This window comes from Diospyros lotus, chromosome 8, assembly GCF_014633365.1.
Source record: "Diospyros lotus cultivar Yz01 chromosome 8, ASM1463336v1, whole genome shotgun sequence".
In the NCBI taxonomy this organism is placed as follows: domain Eukaryota; kingdom Viridiplantae; phylum Streptophyta; class Magnoliopsida; order Ericales; family Ebenaceae; genus Diospyros; species Diospyros lotus.
This window is the reverse complement of record NC_068345.1, coordinates 14,304,971-14,332,251: the sequence shown is the minus strand read 5'-3', so window position 1 is coordinate 14,332,251 and position 27,281 is coordinate 14,304,971. Positions and strand designations below refer to the sequence as shown.

Sequence of the window (27,281 nt, the reverse complement as noted above, 5' to 3'; positions counted from 1 at the left end):
AAATATAAGTGTTAGAATAAAATAAATAAGGGTGTATGTGAAATTAGTTTATAATTTATATGATATAAATATTATTATAAGTTGTAAACCCTAATTGCAAATTTGCAGGTTGCAACCGTTTGTTCAAGCTGAAGGTTTGGAGCAGCATTGTTGTTGTCACCACCGACCCGAGTCTGCTGCTCTCGTCGTCAACCCACCTCGCTGGCAACCGCCAACCCATATCGCCATTTGCCGCTTGTTGCCAACCACCTAACATCGACGCATCGACTTGCTGCTCTGGCCGCCACCTTGCCTTTCACCGCTGACCCATTTTGTCTTTCGTCCTGGGCCACCGACTGCCAACTGTCACCTCACATCTTTCGTTGTTGATCGTCGCCACACCTCTTTCGTCGTTGCATCCTCCGATTTGGCCATTGCCTAGCCTCTTAGTGGCCTGAGCTGCAGATCTAGTAAGTGGAACCCTCATTTTCCCCACTATAGGCAATTGCTTCACCGCAGTCATTGAAAACGTGTTTTTCAAAATTTTTTATAAATTACGAAACAGCCCCGGAACGTTTCACAATTTACAGAAATGACCTGAAAACCGTTTCGATCATTTTCAAAATGGGAAACAATTCAAAAACGCTGAAACAACATATCTGAGTCTTTTTCGTGCTTCATAGATTATCACAAGGTATGGGTATTAGGGTTGTGACTAGTGTATGCTTTCCATCACATGATTGCACATCTTACCTGAGAAAATAAAAAAGATTGGTCGTAAGACAAAGGTTAAAGATCCAAAATTTATGACTAATAAGGTGTTTTATCTTTGTTATATATAAATATTAAAGATTTGCATTATGTTTCCAACATTTTGATTAGTTTACACATACTTCAATTTTTTTTAATAATCTTATGTGATATATTGAAAGTTAAACAAAAAATTCCACATATTGATTTGGGAGATAAACTTGAGTTTTCTCTAGATCTCTGCTCATTTTCATTTTCACTAAAATAAAAGATCGTGCCACTCATCTGCTCTCATATATGAACTTTTCTTGTTCTTGTGAAAGTCATTAGTAGTTGCTAATCTATTTATTTCTTTAGTACATTTATATCAAAAATTCTAGAGAATTCATTTGAAAACTGAATTACTTATACTATGTGTTCAAATTAACACTAACATATCTTCTTCAGTCTTTAATCTCTTATATGTTGTGTGTGTGTGTGTGTATACACATATACATAGGCTTCAGTTGAGAGTGCAAATTATGTTGACTCCTTCTCTATAGTCCTAATAAGCTAACTTTTTAGGGTGATAAAGACAAGGCATATCTTTAATCTAATTTCAAATTATTTTTAAATTGATGAGCCTCAAACTCAAGCTCTCGAAATCTCCAACAATAAGAAACAACTAAGGGTTTTTACGCAACAAGCATTAGCTTATTTATGAACTCTTAGATTTAGGCATTTGTAGAAGAATGTATTCAAACATTCATTAAGTTGTACCGTTGTTGGTCTTGCCTTTTATCTTTGATTTTTTTTTTCTTTTAAAAGGGGTTACTAAAGGGAATCACATATATGACGGTATGAGTAAAAATAATTTTTCTTACTGTGTATCAGATATACGTAACGAAATATAATATACATGCCATACATGGATTAGGTATTTAAGAAACACACATATTCATCAAAAGAATATAAATAAATGCATACTTGCTGTCCGATGTAAGGATGAAGCACACAAACAGCTTTTGTATTGAGACTGAATCCATCTCAAGATGTGGTGGTCCTAGTCAGTTCATACCTAGATGTCGAATGGTACCATTCCGATCACCTCTTCCCTTGCTAGACACAAAAGTTTCGCGTATCACCAGTGCCCACATCTCATAATTATTCATGTGACCTTCACATGTATAATTTGTGGAAGTATAAGAAATTACAGAGGAAGTAGAGGGAAAAAAAGAAGACAACACGCGTAGGAAGCAGAGAAATCTGCTTCCCCTTATATTTCTCCCCCTTCCCCAATTTTGAATTTTCTCACGTCTGCTATCCCACCATCCCAATAATTCAAACAATTATTCAAGAGATTACTATATAATTTTATTATACACTTTTACTATATATTATGCATTATGCACTATTGACAAGAGGGGCTAAGGGTCAACTTTTAACCAACCATTTTCAGAGACATTTCGATCACACTATGGTGATACCAAACACAACACTATATGATATGTGACTTTCTAGGTTCACTACCCGTTAGCAATCAGATAACACCGAAACCATTTTCGGTATCGGTCAACCCCTTAACCATTACTAGAACTTCTCCAAAATCCGACGATGTTCCGAGAGTTTCTGAATAGTGCCTAGAAGCGGTTCAAGACAATATAGGTGTCAGTGTACTCTCACTTCAAGTGAACATATTACAACTGACGATTATCGTGTGCTGTAATCTTTTCATCACTTAACGTCTCGACTGAGCAAGAGTTATAGAGTGACAAACTCACAAACTCAATAATTATGTGTCAGACCTCATTAATGTGATTAGATGACACTTTAGAAAACACATTTCTTGACTTTCAATCTGCCTTGAGCAGGGATTGTCATGTGACATTAATAGTAGATTACATAGGACATTCACCCAATCAAATATTGACAAGGGCGATGGATCCTATTCCCAACACTTGTTTTTATATACCAGCAATACGAAACCACATAGATGAACATTCCCACATCCCAATTGAATGGTCTGACTCATTAATAAATCTTGCACACCAATACACAAAACAACCATATTGATTTAAGTTTAAGGATCAACACACCATCGCAATCTGATGATTTGACCATTATCTACCATGCCATGTGGTCAGTCATCGGCTTCACATTCGGCTGATCATTCCCTAATGACCACCTAAATGCCTACTAATGACATCTCATGTCATATGGCGCTTGATACACCACTCTCCCATCAGTATTCCCATATTAAACGAGATAGTAATGCTTGTGCTAGTCTATGCTCGATTAATCGGAGTCCTCATCCAAAGAATCTAAGGATTAGAAATAGTTTAAGAAGTTTTGTTACTAGAGAATCTTATCACATAGTTTTAACACCTTGAGAATAAGATTATCATACATAAAATTTAGGGACATATTCATATAATTGGAGAAAATATGAATGAAGAAAACTTTGCACTTTATTAATTTATACAAAGATATAATAAATGCATAAAAATAATTTCCTTATATGTCATCCAAATCTAGCATCAGGGCACACAACACTAACAATCTCCCGCTTGCACTAATGCTAATTTACATCACATGTATGTCTAGTGCTCCACCATCAACAAGAATCAGATACCCATCTTCTCAAGATGTTGATCCAACTGTGATTAATATTGTGCATTGAATCTATTCTCTGTAGCTCCACGTCCCCACGTGCTATAAGCTCTCAAATCAAATGAAACTGACACTCAATGTGTTTGGACTTTTGATGAGACCTAGGTTCTTTTGCCTGTGCGATAACTCCATTGTTGTTGCAATACAAATGTACTAGTGATAGAATGGCCGGAACCACATCAAACTCTGAAAGGAACTTTTGGATCCAAATAGCTTCCTTAGCAGCATCACATGTCTAACATACTCGGCTTTAGTAGTTGAATTCGATGTGATTTCCTTTTCGAAACTTTTAATTCTAACTCACAGCACCACCATTCAAGAGATATACAAAACTAGACGTTGATTTGCAATCATCAACATCTAATTGAAAATCTGAATTAATGGATCCATCCACATGGAAATCACCCCTCCATAAATTAGTAGCATATCTTTAGTTATTCGCAATTACTTCAGAATATGTTTCACTGCGATCAAGTTATTATCACTGGAATTAGACTGATATCAACTTACAACACTCATGGTGTATGTAATATCCGACCTTGTACATATCATCGCATACATAAGGCTCCCAACCGCTAAAACATAAGGTACCTTACTCATACGATCCTTCCAACCCGGACAAGCAACTATCCTCTTTTGGAATTCAACATGCTAAACCTCTTTAGCATCTTCTCTGTGTTCAAGTTCTGGGAGAGACCTATTAATTTTCTGACTCTATCTCTATAAAGTTGAATCCCCAAAATATAGGTAGCATCTCTCAGATCCTTCATGTAGAATACTCTAAACAACCAGCCTTTCGTAGTCATCATCATGTCCACACTATTACTCATAATTAAGATATCATCCACATATAAGACTAGGAACATAATGTTGCTCCCACTAGCCTTCTTATATACACATGGTTCATCTGGATTTCTTAAGAAACCAAGCCCTTTGATCTCATGATCAAAATGGATGTTCCAACTCCTCGATGCTTGCTTTAGACCATATATTGATCTTTTTAAAAAACATACCTACCATGGATTAGCGAACTCAAATCCACTCGGTTGTTCCGTATAGATCTCTTCTTCAAGAAATCCATTCAAAAAAGCCATCTTAACGTCCATCTATCAGATCTCATAGTCATAGTAAGCAGTAATAGCTAATATCATCCTAATGGACTTCAGAATAGTGACAAGTGAGAAATTCTCATCATAGTTAATACCTTGACACTGACGATAACCCTTTGCCACTGACCGAGTTTTATAGGTCAAAACTTGTCCATCTGAATCGATCTTTCTCTTGAAGATCCATTTACAGCCAACAAAAACAATTCCCTCAGGTGGATCTACCAAGACCCAGACTTAGTTGGAGTACATAGACTACATCTCAGATTCCATAGCTATCTTCCATTTCGAGGCATCGATATCAGGTATCGCTTGCTCATAAGTGGTAGAGTCAACTAACTTGTCTCCATCCCCATATAAGAATAATTTATGTATCTTCCCTACCGATACATGAACCTGTGGATGATCTCCCTGACTTGATTGGCTTTGCTCAATAATCTGATCAGGTATTTGTGGAACAGAAGATTCTTCTTCCATTAGATCTATTTTCTTCCCTATACCACCCTCTTGGATGAACTCTTTTTCTAAGAAGATGACATACCTAGCGACCACAACTCTTGGGATAATTGAAAAATAGATATAGTACCCTAAACTATCTTTAGGATATCTCACAAAATGACCTTTTTCAAATCTAGGATCCAACTTCTTTGTTCTCAACCTCTTCACATAAATCGGTCAACCCCAAATCCTAACATGCTTAAGATTTCGAGGTTTTCCAACCCATATCTCATATGGTGTGGTTGAAACAGATTTAGTTGGTACTCAATTTATCAAATAAATCGTGATAAGAATAGCATAACCCCACAGTGAAATAAGCAAATATGTGTAGTTTAGCATAGAACGAACAATATTCAACAAAGTTCGATTCCTACATTCAGCTACACCATTCAATTATGGTGTATAAGGAAAAGTCAACTGTGAAACTATACCGCAAACCTTGAGACAATCAATAAACTCAGTACTTAAGTATTCACCTCCTCGATCTAATCGAAGAATCTTAATACTCTTTCCTATTTGGTTTTTTACTTCAGCCTTAAATTCTTTGAACTTTTCAAGTACTTCAGACTTGTACTTCATTAAGTATACATAACCATACCATGAAAAATTATCAGTAAAAGTTATAAAGTAAACATAACTACCTTAGGCCATAACATGTATGGGCGCACATACATCTGAATGTATCAATCTTAACAATTTAATAGCCTTTTCTCCTTGTCCAACAAAAGGAGACTTAGTCATTTTTTTGAGAATACATGACTCACAAGTTAGCCCAGATTCTGCATATAAATCACATATAAAACCCTAATAAGACAACTTCATAAGCCTACTCTCATTGATATGATCCAACCTAAGGTGCCACAATTGTTCGCGATTAATTTAATTACCCCGAGAACAATTCTCTTTTAATGTGGTATTAGGTCTAACAACTATTTGTTGACTATATTCACATGCACGTGTTTTCAAAAAATATAGATCGTTTATCATCACAATTTTTCCCACACGCGTTATACAACATAATCAAACATTCATTACATGTAAAAGAAAATGTATAACCGTGACTTACAAGCTGTGGAATTGAAACAACATTCAGTATATATAAACAGTCATATAAAACCAGTACATGCCTAGAAGGTAAAGATACAAAATTAGTCCTTATGGCTAATGCAGCAACGCTTGCACCATTGCCAACCCGCAAAACCACTTTGTGCTTCCCAAGTGCCTTACTTTGACTAAGATCCTATTCAGACAAACAGATATGAGAAGTAGAGCCAAAATCCACAATCTAAGAAATAGGGTATCAACCAATTGAAAGATCAATCTCAATAACATATATAGAAGGAAAAATACCTTAACCCTCCGGGCGCTTTTCCTAAAAGCTCCTTAGATGGTCTGGGCAGTTCCTCTTCCAATGTTCCTTATGTCCGTAAAAGTAACAATTACCTTTTTCCTGAACCTCCTTACCCTTTGTCTCTATCTGACCACCACCCTTGTTGGCTCGGAGAACATTGTTTTTTCTCTTCCTATTCCTAGATTTTGGTTTCTTTTGGGAAGAAGACAAAACAACAACGAGAATTCCTTTTCTAACCTTTCCTTTCATCTCTGACTAGGCGATTATTAACATATTTAATAACTCAAGTAGAGAACACTCAATTTTATTCATATGGAAATAAGTAATAAAGGAGGAGAAAGAATCTGGCAACGATTACAGGACAAGATTAGTCCAGAGTTGAGTGCTCATTGGGAATTTCAAGGCATCTAGCTAACCAATCATATTTATCATGCTGATGATATGGTCTTCGACATCTGAACCCTTAAGCATCTGGGCCCGAAATAGGTTCTTCGATATCTCATATCGAGCTATCCGACTATGCTCGCCAAAAAGGTCCTTGAGATGTTGTATCATGCTCACAACACTCATGAAATGCTCAAGCTAACGCTGCAAATCGTTGGACATCGATACGAGAATATAGTTACGAGCTCTCATGTCATGTTCTTTTAAAATCTCCCAAGTGACAATCTCCTCCCCAATCACAGTTAGAAGAATTTCAATAAGTGGTATATAGGATAAAGTGTCATCTATCTTTTCCATATTGAGCACAGTTTTTAAACTTTGAAACCAGTCAAAAAAATTAGGGCTAGTGAGCCTATTGGTTTCTAGAATACGAGTTAACAGATTTAAATCTGCCATTTTATCTATGAAAAATAAATAGATATATTAGCTTACATCTTTGTAAAACTTCATTTAATCAAGGACTTTTGATTAAATGGGTACTCCCACTAAATTTTTCAAATCCTGCACTTCCTTGTAGAAAACTTGATTCATAGAATCCAATAGCGGGTGGTCAATTTCTTTTTCATAAGAATACCTCTCACATTTACAGTTTTTCGGAATGCTCTCATAATTGAGTAGGCAACATTTGTTGCCACATCATATGTGGACTTTAGCCTTTGGTTTTTAATCCATTATAAACCTCACATTTATAGTTTTTTAGCCTAATGGACTAGTTAGATCCCATCTACCGTCTGGCTAAATGCAATGAGTTGAACACCACCCTCTTTCACATTTTAGTTATTTGGTTTGGTGAGACCCATCAAACACTGCCCTATCTCATGGTTAAATAGGAGAAATCAAATAATATTTCATGAAATGCACCCTTACATTTACAATTTTTTGGATACACCCAATTAGACTGATGAAACCCTATGAAAGTGAAAAATCATGATAAATCATATTTAGCGCTTAGATCTAATATTAATTTTATAGGAAGATTTTTGGCCTTCTTATTTTAATGTCTCATCAGATTCCATCATTCATTTTATCACACAATCATTGCATGATAAAATAAACAATAAATAAACTAGGATGACCATGGACTTGCTCATAAAATAAACTTGAGCCTCTAGAGGCTACTATTGTGATCAACTCCTTGATGCCATCTTCTTTTACAACTTTTGTAAAATAAAGGCTAAAAGAAGCTACTAGAGGCTTATGCCTCTGTACATACCTGAATGAATTAATTATTACAAATTTGAATTAAATCAAACGAATCTCTGTAACATTCATTCATTCATACCAAGCTCATTCTCATTTTGAACATACTTCTGTTGTTTCAAAATAATTTTGAAAACATTTATCCTGCATATGTCAAATAATACAATTCGACATCCAAATGCGCATGTCTAAATCCTCGTGTTAATGTCCAATGCGAATTACCACACAACCAACAAAAACGAAGCAATTAGAACATGTTGTCTAGCTACTAGAACTGACACACCTATTAAATGCAATATTTGACATATACAACAACATATATGAGTTAAATACCAAGTTGAGACTCTAATACAACTAAAAAGAATCAAATGTACGGTGGTATAGATAAAAATAAAATTCTTACCATGTGTCAGATACACTCATCGGAATATAATATACAAGCTATACATAGCTTGGGTATTTAAACAACACGCATATTCATCAAAAGAATATAAATAAATGCATACCTATTATCTTATGTAAGGATTGAATATAAAAATAGTTTTTGTACTAAGACTGAATCCACCTAAAGATGTGGTGGTCCTAGTTGGTCTACACCTAATATGTTGAATGGTACTGTTTCTATTATCTCTTCCCGTGCTAAACAAAGAAGTTTCCTGTATCACCAGTGTTCATATCTCAAAATTATACATGTAACCTTCACACGTATAATTTATGGCAGTAGAAGAAATTATAGAGAAAGTAGAGGAAGAAGAATAAGAGGAAAATAGATGTGGGAAGTAGAGAAATCTACTTCCCCTTATATTTCTCCCCCCTCCCCAATTCTAAATTTTCTCATGTCCATCGCCCCAACGTCCCAATAATTCAAGCAATCATTCAAGAGATTACTATGCAATTTTATTATCCACTTTTACTATGCATTATGCACTATGCATTTTAATTATTCACTATTGGTAGGAAGGGTCAAGGGTCAACTTTTGACTAACCATTTTCAAAGGCGTTTCGAGCAGACGATGGAGATACCAAACGCAACACTCTATAGTGTGTGACTTTCTAGGTTCACTACCCACTAGCAATCAATTAACATTGAAACCCTTTTTGGTATCGGTAACCCCTTGACCTATTATCGGAACTTCTCCAAATCCCGATGATGTTCTAAGAGTTCCTGAATAGCTCCTAGCAGTGGTTCAGGATAGTATAGGTGGCAGTGAAGTCTCACTTTCAGTAAATCTATTACAGTTGACAATTACCGTATGTTATAATCCTTTCATCACCTAACGTCCTGACTGAGCGAAAGTTATAGAGTGACAAACCAACAAGCTTATTAACTATGTGTCAGATCTTATTAATGTGACTAGATGACATCTCAGGAAACACCTTTCTTGACTTTCAATCTGTCTTGGTCAGTCATCGATGTCAGATTCAGCTAATCATTTCTCAACAACTGTTAAATATAATTGGCTTGTGGGGCATAACTCTAACAATCTCCCACTTACCCTAAAGCCAATTTCCCATGTATCTTAAGCCCATCTTCTCAAGATGACGTTCAAACACTTGTTGTGACAATGGTTTTGTAAGGGATCTGCTACATTCTCCGCTGATGCAACTTTCTCCATTTTGATGTCACCATGGCCAATTATCTCACGGATTAAATGATATCTCCGCAATATGTGTTTGGATCTTTGATGGGACCTCGATTCCTTTGCTTGAGCAATGGCACCATTGTTATCACAATATACTAAAACTGGATCAACAATAGTAGGAACCACTCCCAATGCTGAGATAAAATTTCTCATCCAAACTGCTTCCTTTGCAGCATCAGATGCTGCAATATATTCAGCCTCAGTGGTAGAATCTGCAGTAGTTTCTTGTTTGGAACTCTTCCAACAAACTGCTCCACCATTAAGGGTGAATACATAACTTGACACAGATTTTGAGTCATCTACATCAGACTGAAAACTTGAATCCGTAAAACATTCCAGTTTTAGTTCTCCTCCTCCATAAACCATGAAAGTGTCTTTCGTCCTTCTCAAGTACTTAAGAACCCCTTTCACAGCTTTCCAATGCTCCTCACCTGGATTAGACTAATATCTGCTCGTGACACTCAGAGCATGTGCAACATCAGGTCTAGTACATAGCATAGCATACATTATGTTACCTATGGCAGAAGCATAGGTATAGATGCCATTCTTTTCCTCTCCTCTGGAGTCTTTGGAGACATAGACTTGGAGAGAGAAATCCCATGGCGCATTGGAAGAAATCCTCTTTTAGATCCTTCCATGTTAAACCTTTTTAACATTTTATCTATATGCATTGATTGGGACAATCCAAGCATCCTTTTTGATCTATCTCTATAGATCTTAATCCCCAAAATATAAGATGCTTCGCCCAAATCTTTCATGGAGAAATTAGTAGATAACCAGGCTTTTGTTGCTTGTAACATACCTACATCATTCCCAATGAGTAGTATGTCATCAACATAAAGCACTAAAAAAGTGACTGCACTCCCACTAACCTTCTTGTACACACATGGTTCATCCAAGTTTCTGATGAAATCAAACAATTTGATTGTCTCATCAAAACGAATGTTCCAACTCCGGGAAGCTTGTTTTAGTCCATAAATGGACCTTTGAAGCTTGCAGACTTTCTGCTCATTTCCATTGGATATGAATCCCTCTGGCTGTACCATATAAATATCCTCCTTAATGTCACCATTAAGGAAGGCTATTTTCACATCCATTTGCCATATCTCATAGTCATAATATGTGGCTATGGCAAGTAAAATCCGAATGGATTTAAGCATCGCAACTGGTGAAAAGGTTTCTTCAAAATCAATACCTTGAGTTTGAGTGTAACCCTTTGCCACCAAACGAGCTTTATAAGTCTCTACTTTTCCATCAACTCCAAGCTTTCGCTTGTAGATCCATTTACAGCCAATAGGTACAATACCTTTAGGAGGATCTACCAAAGTCCACACTTTGTTAGAGTACATGGAATCCATTTCGGATTTCATAGCTTCTTTCCAATTTCCAGAGTCGATATCAGATATCGCCTCCTTGTAGGTTCTTGGATCCTCATCCAATAGAAGGTTATCCTCATTACCCTCAACTAAGAACCCATACCTATCAGGAGGTCTTGAGATCCTTTGGGATCTTCGTGAAGATTGTGTACTTTGAGGTTCAAAGTTATTTTCTGCTTCCACCTGTGGGATAGTAATTTGTGATTCTTGAATTTCTTCAAGATCTATCATATTGCCATTATTCCCATCTAATAGGAATTCCTTTTCTAGAAAAGTGGCATTCCTTGAAACAAACACCTTTTGTTCAAGGGGATGATAGAAATAATATCCAATTGATTCTTTTGGATATCCCACAAACTTACACTTAGTGGATCTAGTATCCAACTTATCTCCCACTGTTTTCTTAACATAGGTAGGACACCCCCATATTCTTAAATATTTGTAACTGGGTGTCTTACCAAACCACATCTCATATGGTGTCTTAGGCACTGATTTAGAGGGAACTCTATTCAGTAAATGAGCAGTTGTCTCAAGAGCATAGCCCCAAAAGGATAAAGGGAGATCAGCAAAACTCATCATGGATCTAACCATATCTAATAAGGTTCGATTCCTTCGTTCAGAAACCCCATTTAGTTGTGGTGTTCCTGGTGGAGTCCACTGGGAGAGAATCCCATTCTCTTTAAGATGATCAATGAATACTGTACTCAAGTATTCTCCCCCTCGATCAGATCGAAGGATCTTAATACTTTTTCCTGTTTGTTTTTCTACTTCATTCTTGAATTCTTTGAACTTTTCAAAGGCTTCTAACTTGTGCTTCATAAGGTAAACATAGCCATACCGTGAGAAATCATCGGTGAAGGTAATAAAGTATGAAAAACCACCTCTTGCACTAACATTTAGTGGCCCACAGACATCTGAATGGATCAAATCCAATAGGTTAGATGCACGCTCCACTTGTCCAACAAATGGAGATTTCGTTATCTTTCCTTTAAGACACGATTCACAAGTTGGAAGTGACTATAAGTCAAACAAGTTCAATAGCCCATTTTTAACCAACTCATTTATCCTGTCTTTGGAAATATGACCTAATCTCAAATGCCACATGTAAGCATAATTTTGATCATCAGCCTTTCTTTTGTTACTTTGTTGTAGACAAATCATGGAATCTTTAGTTTGAACAGAATACAAATTATTTGATAATGCACCAGTACCATATAAAAAACCATTTTTGAAAATAGAACAAACTCCATTTGCTATTGTAAAATTAAAACCTTCCTTGTCCAAAACAGGAACAGAAATAATGTTCTTAATAATGTCTGGCACATAAAAACAATCATTCAAAACTAACTTTATTCCAGATTCTAAAACTAAATAAACTGTCCCTATGGCTATAGCAGCAACTCTTGCTCCATTCCCAAGCCGTAGAGAAGCCTCATCTTTATTTAGCCTCCTGCTTGTTGTCATCAACTGCAAATCATTACAAATATGACTACCACATCCGGTATCTAATACCCAAGAAGCATCATTAACTGAAAGGTTAATTTCAACAAAGTACATACCTGAATCAGAACGTTTCTATTTCAGTTCTGCAAGATAAGTCTTGCAATTCCTTTTCCAGTGCCCAAGCTTTCCACAATGGAAGCAATTTCCTTTCTCTGACTGACTTGGCTTTGCTTTCTTAACTCCACCCTTTGGCTTTGTCTTCCCCTTTTGAGAACTCTTCTCCTTTCCTTGCTTTGACCAATTCTTCTTTGGTTTAGAGGAATGTGAGGAACCAATGAGCATGACAGGTTTATCCTTCTTCATTGTCATTTCAGCTGTTTTCAACATGTTAAGCAACTCAGGAAGAGTAGTTTCAAGCTTATGCATATTGAAGTTCATGACAAAATGATCAAATCAATCAGGAAGAGATTGTAAAATAAGATCTACATATAGATCATTATCCATGACAACATTCAAAGACTCAAGCTTTTCATTCAGGCTTATCATCTTCAATACATGAGTATTGACAGATTCACTATCCGTCATACGGGCCCTGAAAAGCTCCTTTGAGATCTGATATCTCACATGTCTAGTCTGCTCACCATACAACTCTTGTAGGTGCAAATGAATCTCTGTTGCATGCTCCATTTTCTCGTGCTGCTTTTGTAGCTCATTTGACATCGATGCCATCATATAGCAACGAGCCTGAAGATCGTCATCTTTCCACTTTTGCCAAGTGGTAAGTTCCTCTGGGGTGGACGCCTCTGAAACTTTTTCAGGTGGGGCCTTATCCATAACGTATGTTATCTTTTCGGAATCCAAAACAATTTTGAGATTCCTTAGCCAATCCAGATAATTGGGACCTGTCAACTTATTAGTGTCTAGCAAACCTGCAAGCGGATTCTTGGCCATTTTGATTTCACAAATCTGCAAAGATAAACATGATCATACATTTAAACATTTAATCAATTACATTCACATATGATTAAGGACCTTTTGTCATAAGTGATACTCCCACTATTTTAATCAAATCTTAGCACCCTCAAAATAAGATTTGGAAAGCTTAAATACATAGGCTTTCTAGTGGGATTGAGACCCAATCAGAATTACCATAAACTCGAATAATATCAAAGCTCTTATAGTAATTTTAAAAGGTAGGTAACTCTTACCAATTACATCTCATGTAACCCTTAAAATATTTTGCCTCATATTTGCATAAACTCAAATACTATTGATGCTCTCATGCAAAACATGTTAAGTCAAACCATCATTAACCACAAGTGTGACAAATAGAGATACCCCCAAATAATATTGACGATAGTATGTCTACATATCACCTAATGTACATCATCATGTATAACATATGATATAGATTGCCATACTTAGTATGCCCCAAATAATATTGGCGATACATATCAAACATGAAAACCTTATATTATATGCCAATGATGGAAGGCCATGGAGAAATTAAACTCTTTTGATTTCCCCGTTCATGACTTAAAATTCATTCTTAAAACAATTTTAAGCGAGGGGTTTTAATCTATCATATATATCATATTACATGCATTTAACACATTGCATAATCAATTCATCATAAGCATGCATCTAATACACAATGATATCAACATGTTATAAGCATGTATATTAAAATTAATAACACCATCTCAAGCAATGAAGATAGCAATTGAATACAAGTTAAAAGGACATGTAAACAAAACAGTTTTTCAGCTTTTGCATATCTTATGCACATAACAGATTATGTTCCACCCTATACGGGGGTTCGGGGGCAACGCCCCCGACGGGGTCGAGCTGCCGCCAGCTCGCGGGGGTGCAGGGGGCAGCGCCTCTTGCTGGGGACTCGGGGGCAACGCCCCCAGACCAAAATTTTACAGAATAGAAACATACAACATCAAATTGTTGGACAGATTAGATCATATCACATAACCCTTGCATCAATATGTAAATCAACATAATGCTGTTCGTTTAAGATCATATCAGAAACTACTCGGTGTTCAGTTTTGATCATATCATAAACTTAACACACACTGCAAACTGTTCGAACACATACTGATCATATCAAACTATGAACAAATACTGATCACATCAATATTGCTGTTCGTTTTTTATCATATCAGGATGCTTCTATTCGATTAGATCATTATCTCGAATTGATCAAATCATAACAGATAATGAATTGTTCGAGCAGATAACAAAACCGTTTCTGGATTTTAAGTTGATCATATCAAAACAAATCCATCTGATTCCTTTCGAACATGTTGTATATCAGTTTCACAGCATCACAAAAACAGCAAAACAATGGCAGATTTAAATCGTTTCTATATATCAGTTTCATATTGTATTAAAAACCAATTACAGAACTTAATAATCTACCATCTTAGCATGCTATTTGATACATAAACATACCATCAATACATGGCAGAATCGATAACAATACAGGAATCATTATTACATCAATAATCCATCAAGACATGGCAGATGTAAAAATGAAACAGATTTGTTGCTGCCATAATCGAAGACTGAATCAAATATGCAAACTAATGAAACCGTTTAAAGGTTCGAGATAACCTGAACGCTCTGATACCACTGTTAGGAACCGGCCAACCGTGTAGCTTCGATTCTGCCTTCTTTGATCCATAGAGTTGCAAGCGCAAACTCCTCCAAGTCAGTCCACACGATCGACCCTTTTTCGCGACGCCTCGAGTAGTGCTAGCAAACTCTACGGATCAAAGAAGGCAGAATCGAAGCTACACGGTTGGCCGGTTCCTAACAACAACCACTTACAGGTTTACTAACAACATCTCATGTCATATGATGTATAACATATCATTCTATCATATGGCCTGTGACACACCATTCTCCCATCAGTATCCCCATACTGAACGAGATAGAAACCCATGTGCTAGTCCATACTCAATTAATCGAAGTCCCCATCTAAAGAATCCAAGGAATAAGAATAGTTTAAGAAGTTTTGTTACTAGAGAATCATGTCACGCAGTCTCAACACCTTGAGAATAAGATTCTCACACAAAAGATCTAGGGACTCATTCATATAATTGATTGGAAAAAAATATGAATAAAGAAAACCTTACATTTTATTAATTTATATAAAGATACAGTAAATGCATAAAAAAAAGCCTGCTAGATGTCATCCAAATGTAGCATCAGAGCACACAACATTAACAGTTACTAGTCATTTATTGTTATTGTAATTAACTCATCTATATGTAAAAGGATCTCACATTAATTATGATCGATTTCGACTTAGGTTAAGAGCATTCTTGTTAAGTAAAGGGATTATTATAAGGTTTCTAGCTTCTATTACATGTTATGGCTGTTTTTTGTTGCATAGTGAAACCTTCAAGCTTGAGTTTGAAGAGAGAGGATATGTAGGCTCTTCAAGTCAAACCTCCACAAATCTTGTGTGTTTGTGTTTGATTGTGTTATACTTGCATATCTACATTTATCAGTAAAACACACTTAAAATCAAACTCATTACACAAAAAAGCTTAGTGAAATAATCTCAATAATTTTTTTTTTCAAAACTCAATTCACCCCCTATTGAGTTATTTTTCTAGGAAACACCTTTGCATGTATTAGACATCATGAAGACTTACGATAAAACTTGAGAGAATACCCTGGCCTTGGCTCAACCACCCTATAGACTTAATGTTGGGTATGCTTCAATTTCCTTGATTGTGATGAATTCCATCTATTTTTGCTAGATGCGATGTCTTGATGTCAAATACCTACATGCACATATAAAGGGTCATAATGGTATAATTACATTCTTTGAGGTCTGGATGTAATTACCTTAAATAACTAGGTCATTATGTGATTTAGTAAAGCTATGGTCCAAGTAATTGATGGATGATATTTGGTTTAACTAGGAATTGAGGTCCAAGCCAAATAAATAGCCATGCTAGCACCTAAGTGTTGGTTTTTAATCAAACACCCTAAGTCAAGCGCACTTAGTCACAAGCAGTACTAGGATGAGAAAACCCTAAGGTAAGAAACCTTATCCTAGTATGCTTACATAAGTTAATGGTACTTGTAGGGTTAAGATTAACAATTACATGGCAAGTACCTAGATAGCTAAAATGAGTAGTCTAGATACAATAATTAGGCACTACTAACATTAAAGTATGCCCTAACATGTAAAAACATGTTTGTTAGTACTCTATACCTAACTAGTTGAATATTAATGAGCTCTAATTATGGTCAGTAACATGTATAGGGTATATAGTGAGCTATATAAATAAGTAAACCTTAACCAACTAAGGTTGGGGATTGCAAGTAACTATGTAGCCAATAATAATGTTAACAGACAAAGATGTAACTGATAACATGTGTACCCCCAACAAGTGTAATTATGGAAAAATGGTGCCATACATGACTAATTATACTTATAGAGTAGCTCTAGATAAAGTACGCATAGTGTGCATATAAAGACATACCTAGACTTAAGGTAGATAAGACTTCGATAAGTCCTAGAAAGGACAACAATGGTGAAAGGTTAACCCTAATGGGTCGATAACAAGGTATGGTCAATCTCTAACAAGCTAGTACTAGGGACATGAACAATACCCCCAGGGAGTGGTACTAGGTAAGAAATCCCTAGTGAGTTACTAAGGAAATAGTAAGCTCAAGCGAATTATAAGTGAACCTCATATTCCATGATATGTTAACAAAGCTATGAACTGTAATGCCTCACTCTTCTAGTGCATTATTACCTTGGAAATTTAGGAATTTTTTTATTACCTTTATGCTCAATAATTTTCCTAAATTTTCTTTTTAGCCATTTGACTAAAATTAAGGCAACCGAACCTAAATAACATGTAAGAATTGAGAAATTACATTGAACAAAATTTATTACATGCCCCAAGTCAAATAAAGAATTTCAAAAGATACAATATACTGACAGAAATAAAATTAAGAATTCCCTTTCATCTAGTCACCTTCTTTTTCCCTTTCAATGCATTTAAATTTCTCGTTGGCACATAGGAATATGTTAGGTTAGGTGATGAACCACTTGGTGACATTCAAAAATATTTTTATTTCTTTATGCACATGAACAAACGTGATATTCAACACTTCTCATACTCATTATGACGAATGAAGTAATGATTGTCATTTATCGTTTATCAAACAAACCTATGTCATTTGGTTTTGTTGTTTTGCCTTTGTCATGATTTTGATAATGAAAACAATGTTGATTTTATGTTGAAAATTTGGTTTGGTGCATCTTTCTTTCTTTTCAAGCACCAACATGAAAATCAATTTATCAAGAAATTCAATTTCATCCAATACCAAAATATGCTCTCAATTTTCTTAATGGCATTTGGAAAGATCAAGTTTTATTGTCAAAAGATTTGTTTAAAGTTTATTTATCAAAAATGGTTTTGAAGCACTTGAAAATTGAATCCATGTTTTATTTTGGAGGCCAACATGTTAATTGTTTTTGAAAAACGGTCGACCATTTTTGAAAAGTGGTGAATTGTTTTCTCTTAAAGTGTCTACTATTTTTGCTTGGGCTATTGACTGGCTTCCATAGCCAATCGACCAATTTGTTGCAAGCTATTGGTCATGCCTGATTGACCGCTTTTGCATTATTTTCGATCGACCATTTTGGACCCAGTCAACCAATTTTCACTTTAACGGTTAGTTTTGTAGGTCTAACGGCTATAAACGGCTTGTTTCTTTTAAAGCTTTGAAAAAGCCTATAAATACAACTCATGGATGCTCTGGAGAAGAAAAATAGATGGGAATGAGTTGATTTAAGTTTACAAAATCATTTTATTTGGGCTTACAAGTGTTTACGCTTTATTTTTCTCTCTAAAGGCTTGATCTTCATTTGTATCATTTTGTCTAAGCTTTGTGTGTATTTTGAGAGACATTATAACTGAGAGTGTCCACTCTCAAATCCTCTATTTTGTATCATTTTTTTATTTCCTAGTTATTTATGCTAAAGGGCTTAGTGGGTTTGGTAAGAAATTTTAGTTAATGCTTGAAAATTCTTAGTGAAGAGTTAAGGGAGTAGATTGAGTTTGGTTTAACTCGACCACTACAAATCCTTCGTGTCCTTTATCTTTCTTGTTTTATTTTCTTTAAGCATTTGTTTTGACATTTCATATGTCCTTTTTAACTCACTAAAACCTCATTTTAAGTAAAAGATTTTCAAATCTTAAGCTATCTTTCAAACACCTAATTCACCCCCCTCTTGGGTGTGTGGTGCCATTCATTGTGCCAAATCCAACAATTGGTATCAGAGCATAACTCCTTGTTTTTAGGTCTAACAACCTAAGGAGAGATCCATGACATTCATGAAGGTTTCCATGTCTAAGGAAGGATATCCTATTGATATGGCACCTTATTTTGATGGCTCATACTATGATTTTTGAAAAAAAGAAATTTGTGTTTTCATGACATCCATTGTTTTTAATTTGTGTACTATTGTGGAAAAAGGATTTGTTTCAAAACCAAAATCTATCTGGAATGACGATGACAAAAACTATTTTGTTTTAAACATTAAAACCATGAAAATTTTGCATCAAGCTTTACAGGAAAATATTTATGCAAAAATTTATATGTGTTTAAATGCTATGGATATATTGAATACCCAAGATTCATTATATCTATCAAATGAAGCTTGAAAGCATGTTGATGAAAGTTTGCATGTTGAAAATATTTTGAATAATCAACAATTACAGGAGAAAGACAACCCTTTTATCTCAAGAGGAGAAAGCTTAAATTCAAACACATCCTTCATGGTAAAGAAAAAAAAGGGGATAACCTCTACTTCTATTTATGTTATTGATGATAACAATGATATTGAGAACGATTTTTCAAAAGAAGAGTTATTAAATGTCATTAATGATTTATATGTAAATTTTGAAAAAACTATGTTTGAAAACAAAACTCTTCAAAAACAATTTGATTTGTTATCAAATGAGTTGGAGGTTTTAAAATCAAAGAATGAATATTTGTTTGCTTCCAATAAAGAATGTTTAATGAAAAAAGATTTGAAAGCAATTCAATTGAAATCCTCTAATAGTGCTTTGAATGAGAAACCTATTTTAAAAAGGAGGATTTGAAATTCATGTATTATGACATAGGTGTTCAAAATTTTTATAGTCAAAGAACTAATGTTAAAAGCTCATCTTTACACACCTCTTATGATATTAAATGTTTTTATTATTGTAAGATAGGCCACATTACATTTTGTTGTCCTTTGAAAAGGAAATCATCTAGTGGTCCTAATATGAAATGGATTCCTAAGGAAACTAAACTTTCTAATGTTTCTCATGCTAATCCTCAAAGATCCAAACATGTTTTGATGCCAAAAAATTCTCATTTTCATAAGAATGTGCATAAGGATAAAAAGCAAACCAATTTCATAAAAAGGAAACAAAAATCCTTTGGATCACATTCTAACTATTGGTGTCATTTTATAAACAAAGGTTTTATAAGAAACTATCCCACAAATTTTAAACAAATATGGGTTTCAATGGGAACTCTTTATACTAACAATAGTGAACCCAAAGTGGTTTGGGTACCAAAATCTTATGGATAATTCATTTTTGTAGGTTTGCTTAGCATCCAAATGAAACTAAAAGAGAAATCTTTATAAATGAATCAAGCATGAAGGAAAGGGGGATGAAGAAAAAATTCAACCCCAAATGATGTATTGCCAACCAAGAGTGAGAAAGAGTTTATCAATTAAACCTTGGATGGTATATCTCCATTTCTAAACTCTCCATGTTTATGAGTTTTGATGATTTTGAATTATGAGTTTACCTTTATAATTAAAATTTCAATCATATTGGTTTCTCAAATCAAGAGGGAGTTATAGTGTCAAAATGGTTTTTAATTTTTTTTTTATATATGTTTGTTATGGGGTGCCTTAAAATTTCCTTGAGTTATAAAGCAATTTCCAAGTTCATTCTTTCCCGGACAGTCTCTGAGATAGAATCCTCCTAAACCCCCAATGGGTCCTTCGAGATCAGCCTAGCATGCATCTTTTTGCCCAAGTCCAAGGACACCCTTCGGGGTCTCCCAAACTTAAGTCATCAAGTGGCCTAAAGCCCTCTTTGGGGCTACCCAGAGATAGCCATCAGGGTGCCCCCACCTCAAAGACTTCTCTATGCCCTTCAACCTCCCTAAGGCACTGCCCGAAAGAGTTTTTGGGCTCAACTATGGGTCTCACCACTTTGAAGGCAAATGGATCATTTTGATCTTTTGGCTCCACTGATCCCCTAGACTCTCTTCATACCCCTGTCCTAACACTTAATCTCTCTCTAAACCTATTCGGGAACATAAATATCCCTTCGAGACATGGAATAGAGATACACTTGCATCATACATCATACTTTGGACATATTTCAGATTATTGTCTAACTTTGGCATCAGAAGGCCGGCATGGGGAAGTCTCCCGCATGCCTTTCTAACTTCTATTTGTAACTACAGGCTAAGTCCCAGCCTAGCTCACCGAAAAGACTGAAGGCTCTGCCTCCCGAAGACCTATCGAGATCCCTTCCTCTTGACTCCCCAAAGGCTCATCCGTGCAACACCTCCGGAAGCCCCCGATGACCCATCCGGGTTCTAGCTCCGACATGTTCCAAATATGTTTGGCCTCGCTCATGGCATCTCGAACCCTCTTCCATGGTGAATGACTCTATTCTAGCTTATCCCAAGACAAATAAATTTAATTGTTGTAGTTTGGCAACAACAATTTGCTGCTATCTGTGGGAAATGAGCAAAAATCCATCCCTTAGCTACCACCATAAGGGTTAGTTGTGAGAAGATGTTGTGCTCCCACTTCATCCTATAGTGCCTCCCAATGAGCTATGGTTTGAATCCTCTAGGAAGGCATTAGGGAGTTTTTTGCAAGGTTTTTCTCTTACTATTATGAGCCTTCCAAGATTTTTCTCCCATTATTACAATGACCCTCGAGAGAAGAACGCATCTCCCCACCCTGTATCTCTACTAGGCATCCATGTTGTTTATCAAAGCAGGGATTCAGGCTAGGTAAGTGGGAAGTGAGGATAACGATCCTCCTATTGATAAAGGCCAAGTTCGAAGGCACATCAATTCTCGAACACATATTTGACGGCCATGGATCGTTCTCCCTAGCAATACAGGTGCCTATAGAGGAGTATTGTTGTGAAGAATGAAGATTGTGAAAGCCTCTTTCACGGGAAAAGACCTCTTGAGATACGTCTTCCAGAGCATTCTATGATCCAAGGAGGTAACCCCTCTTGCATGCTATTTCCCTCAAATATATCCCTTCCATGCCAAAGGAGGCGTTTCCTCGAACTTCCCAACTTACTCAGATAATTTTTTCAAGTTCGGGGAGATTTCAAAGTAATAGGGTAGGCAGGAATTGGTAAAGCTACACAAAATGCCGACGAAATGAGATTAATTATTAGCGCCTTCTACATTAGTTGTATTGTCGATCCAAGAAGACAACTATGTAGTGGCATTTTTCTACAACCAGTCTCCGCCCCTTTTGCCAAAAGGTGTTTGGCATTCCACCCTGGCTTACTCAAGTCTCGTGATCAGCTGTGACGAGAGTTTCTCATTACCCTTCACCATATTCCAAAGGTAAGGGATCATTGTAAGCACCTGCAGCGTTATATTAATCGCTTTAAGAATACCATATGCAGGACTAAGTTGTTCCAGATCGCAGATCAGGTGTCACCGACTTACAAGCAGAAGTAGCCAAGTGAAGAAGTTACTAAGTTCTTGTAAATCGAAGACGTCGGTGACTGTATATAGGGTAACATGTATCTGTTTGTATCCTTTGTAACGTCCCACTATTTTGGGAAAAATAATAATGGTGTGTAAATTTGAGAATCGAAAATAATCTATCAAGGATTTATAGTTTTAAGAATTTTGCTTGAGGAATCCTTTAATAGCTCGTTGAGGTGTTCTAGGGCCGGTGAGTTTGACATGGGGTGTCCATTTGTAATTTTGTGAAATTGGATGTCGGGTAGTGAATTGGACAACTAAGATAATTAAATATTTTGTTTGGGGGTATTTATGGAATTTCCAATATGTGGTAGTGTACTCATGAAATTAATGTATTTATGGAAAGGGGTATATTTGAGAATTTGCAGAAGGTTGGGGTGCTAGTGATATTAATATGGTGGAGTGTGTGTTAATTATCAGAAATTATGGGTGTTATGTGCAATTTTCGAAAAGGGCCGCAGAATCACCTTAAATTTAATAAGGGACATATTATAGTTAAAGGCGATGCTAGCTCAGACGGTATGTGCGTGCATGGGGTTGTGGTTGGTTAAGAGTTCAAAGCTGGGGGAAAGTTGTGCGCTTGGGGGGAAATGTGTCGTTTTGGGCTGGTGTGGTGGTAGCCGTGCACAGCTGTTGGTGGCGTCACGTGGTCGTGTCTCAGCTACTTATTTTTAGATGATTTAAGGCCCATTTCAAGCAGAATTCGTGTGGGAGAAGTAGAAGAACAAATGGGGGAAAGAGGAGGCTCAAGTAGCAGTAGAAATTAGGCAAAATTTTGGGAGAAATCCAAGAGAAAATAGGGAAATTTTGGAGTTATTTAGTGTTTAAAGTGGCTAAGTAAGTAAAAAAAATTATTAGAAGTCTACGCGATTAAATTACAAGTTTTTCACAATTAAAATTAATTATTTGGGGCCGAGAACTCATCATTTGTTATGAACATGGTACTTCGCAACGGGCGTGTGAAGAAGGCGGGAATCGGCTATTTAAAAGCAAGTTCTAGCCCCTCTTAGCGTACTCTTTAAATCGTATTCAAAACCCTGCCATTTTTATGTAATTTACTCCCTCCCTTACTTTGATTCGGTTCCATACATTAATTATATAAATACGTGTGTAACCATTTTATAACTTATGAGTTACTGATGAGTCAGTTGGTTGTGGTTGAGTTGAATATAAGACTCCTTGCGATATTCAAATCTAATCATCACGGGGTTTTGTATCGCCCGCTTTCTTGGGAAAAATGTCGAACCCATGTGGGGCTAGGTTCTTAGAGAGTCGAGGAGACTCAGTGTGGTCAGGGAGCTATTGGGGTGTCCACCTGGTTATCTTACATGGCGGTGGCAGTCAATTGACCAACCTCTACTTAACTTCTAATGTCACTGAATAATCTGAACTGGACCATAGCGTAAGTAGTGACAGGCGTTGCCCTTAATCCTAGGAATGAAGTGGCACAAATGTGTACATCATAATAGGGTACATAAATTGGCCCCAAAACTGTATGAAATATTAGCATGTTAACCTGTAAGTGTTGGAGTGGGGCCTCAGGCCTTAGGTGTGGCAGGGTCATACAAACATGGGCTACATGTTGTGTAGCATCAACTGGGTGTGTCAAATGGTTTGAGATGTGGCATAGTATGGGTGTAATCATGTGTCCATGCATGCCTTGATATTCATGATATTTATGTGCCTACACGTGCATTGAAAAAGCTGTTTGTACATGACAGTATGGGTCCCATGGGCCTCTGTGTGAGGGCGACACACGATTAATAAGAGTTGTGGGTGTTGACCCATGCATGTTATTATTGTACATCTTGACATGTGTGGGCCTTAGGGTCAATTGCATATCATGAGCATAAGTGTGTGTGTCACACAAGAAGTAAGCCATGCCATGGGGTATAAAACATGAAAGGCTATATGAACGGGATACATGCTTGGTTAAATCATAATGATGAGATTGCATGTGGATGACATATTGACATGTGTGTTAGTGCACCTATTATTTTGCTCGGCGATGTGACTGCAAGATGGGGATATCCAACTTTCCATGCTCTGTGGGTAGCCAAGAGAGCTACGGCTCAATAGGCTCACCTGGGTTGGAGCTAGGATGAGGGTCGATGATAGTCCACAATGCCAACATGGCATCCTTATATATATATGTATGCGTACATGGCATATGGAATGCACATTGTTGCGTGTTGTATAAGCAAATGATTATGTCCTGGCATCTCTATGTATATGTGCATGGCATGTGGTGTCCGAGCAAGTGATCGTATCATGGCATATTTGTATAGGTATACTCCTGGAGTGTGGGGTGCACATTAGCGCGTGTAGTGTGAGCATCAGTGCATTTGAGAAAGTTTGTGTTGTAGCATGAGTGTCGGGTGTGGAAAAGCATAGCATTATGCATGATGTGACATCAAACATGACATGGGGGCATTATGTGATATAACATAGCATGATTGTGCTTGACATACTTGATTGTATGGTATCGGTGGGTATAGCGTGTTGAGCATATGGAGATTGTAAGTCATAGCATAGTTGTCTGTCATATGACAGGTAGTGTGATTCCACTTCATGTCAATTTCATACTATGCCCCTTTCATTTTGAATGTTGCTAAGCCTTACGGCTCACCTTGTTTTTGACATCATTCTAGGTGTGGAAGCTGACGTTGAGGGTGGACTCATGACATGTCAGTTCTAGGAGGCTACGTGTACAGAGTAATCTCGACCAAAAAGGTCTCTGGGGGTGAGTTGTAGGCATGGTGTCTGATGTTGTAATTGTTTATATTTGATTGTCTGAGGTGTTGTGTGCAAGACGGCCCCACGGTGTGTATTTGTAACTCTTTTGCTACCGATGATGTAAATGAAAATTCAGGAGAATTTCGGAGTGTTACATCCTCTGTTTTGCAGCATTTTAGGGAAAGATTGTGAATCCGACTGGGGAACTAAGGGGATGGAAACTCTTAGGCTTAACCCATTGTACATCTCCTGTAATCCCAAGTTCATAATAAAACAGATATGAATAAACCAAATTTTCGAGCAGAGGAATTCTCGTAATATGACGAATTATCCAAACATTGGTTTGTCAAAAGGAAACCTCTAAGAGTAGACGTAGGAAAGGATCCAAATCGCTAAAATGAAAACACTGAAACCTCGATTGTTAGAAAATGACACCCTTATCTTTCATACGTCGGGCCATAAGAGTCGTGCCTTGATACATCTTGTGGACATAATCACTCTGCCGAACTGCTAAAATAAAAATATTCTCCAACATAGTGGAAGTAGGCATCTCGCCAAACCACTTCAACAAAATCTTATCATAGTGGAAGTATGCATCCCGCCAAATTGCTTTGACTAAACCTTATCATAGCAGAAGTAGGCATCCCGCCGAACTGCTTCAACAAAACCTTATCATAACAGAAGTAGGCATCTCGCCGAATCACTTCGACAAAATATTGGTATTTTGATCGTGGATGTAAGTGGCCTAGGAAAATTTCCACCGAACTGCATCACCAAAATAGAGCCCCCCCTTAGCACGCTCTGTGCCATTAGGGTCCCTATCCTCTCCACCCAAAACTCTCTTACGGGCCCAACGCTCTCGCATCTTGAACAGTCCCATCATCTTTGGACACAAAAACCAGGGTCACTCCCTTGAACGACTCCTCCACTAGCCCTATGCATCAACGCACCAATTGGTGAAATGAATGGAGTCGTAAGAAATTGTTTTTCCTGTGTAAGTCCACTAGTACTTACCCTTTCTACTGCACTAGGGCGCCTAGGACCTTGTACCACTCCTCGCGATTAGACCTTTCCACAAAGGGACTTTATGGGTCAGTGTCCTCCCTCCCGAATGGCCCCGGGGCATAGTGGAGACATATCAAAGAGTAAATGGCAGTCGATGGACTCAGACACATGTCTCACCCCTAGTTGCAAGTGGCGGCAATAGTACTCCTGAATGATGTCAGATGCAGGATGTCTCATGCCTCACTTTGGACCTACGAATATTTATCTCAAATTCTATATATGTCTTGGGACAAGATATTCCCAATTACCCTAATAGGCACGCATGTATCAAGACCTCGCTCCAAGAGAGGACATGTTTTTAGTGGTAACAATTTAATTATTTTCTCTCTTTTTATTCATGCTCCATGCATTCATGTAGCTCATGCGCATGAGAGGCTCCCAACTGGTCATCTAAACCAATACCAAAAGAATGCTCATTGTATTCATATACGTTTAAATTCTCAAAATACAAAAAAGAATAATGAGCCCCAAAAAGGCAAAAGATCAGGGTAGAGGCACAATAATGAATCTTTCCTAAATCAAAGCCCAAGGAAATCCGTCCTCCTGACCAGGAGCTCCCTCAGTAAAGTTCAAATAAGTGAATTCAATGTTGTCATAGATATCTCCAATCTCGTCGCCCGTGAAGATGACATCCGAAAAGTTAATGCCCGAGTGTGTCCTCTCTAAATATTCCCTAGCCAAGTAAAATCCATACTTTGTGAAACTCAAAGCATATCTTTCTTTCTCCTCATAACACACCCAAGATGATCGATACTCCTTAACTGTTTCGGCCTTGATGGCCTCAATACTCATTCCCCCGAGCTAATTGGATAGCTTATCAGCCTGCCTTTTCTCTTCCAAAAATTGGGAGTAGGTGTCATCTCTTTCTTGCAAGGCTTGCTTCAACTCAACAAATAGCTCGAATTGGCCCTTAATAGCGTTGCCTCAGTTTTCCTAAGATACTCCACGTCTCCCTTTAAGGACTCGTTCTCCTTCTTCACCTTCTCCACCTCACGCTCAAGCTGGGGAGGCCACCTCTCATGTTCCTTAAGGTCCCTGACTTCATGTTCTAGGTCCCTCACTTTATCCCGTAAGTGTAGAGTGCGGTGGACCATCCAATCTCTGTCTGCCTAGGCCTTGAGCAGGTAAATCTAAGCCTTCGTTGTGGCCATTGCTTGGTGTTGAATTCCCTGTTAAGCAAAAATCCCAATATCATAAGCCGTAATAAACATCAAGGAGATGCTAAAAAAGAAAT

The 27,281-nt window shown here is 37.0% G+C and overlaps 1 protein-coding gene across 3 annotated transcripts in view; it reads right to left on the bottom strand.

Moving 5' to 3' along the window:
• Positions 1-199: 199 nt before the first annotated feature.
• The window catches only part of LOC127807426 (uncharacterized), a 44,843-nt gene continuing 17,761 nt past the window's right edge, over positions 200-27,281 (bottom strand). Inside the window, exons 2-3 of one of the 3 annotated variants that reach the window (XR_008024682.1) lie at positions 12,556-12,813; positions 12,213-12,463 (exon numbers count right to left, since the gene is read on the bottom strand). Coding sequence is in view for 1 of the 3 variants with exons in the window: in XM_052345265.1 (XP_052201225.1) it covers positions 12,893-13,405 (513 nt within the window). In the remaining 2 variants the exon portion in view is untranslated. The other 2 variants (XR_008024683.1, XM_052345265.1) reach the window with 2 other exon arrangements.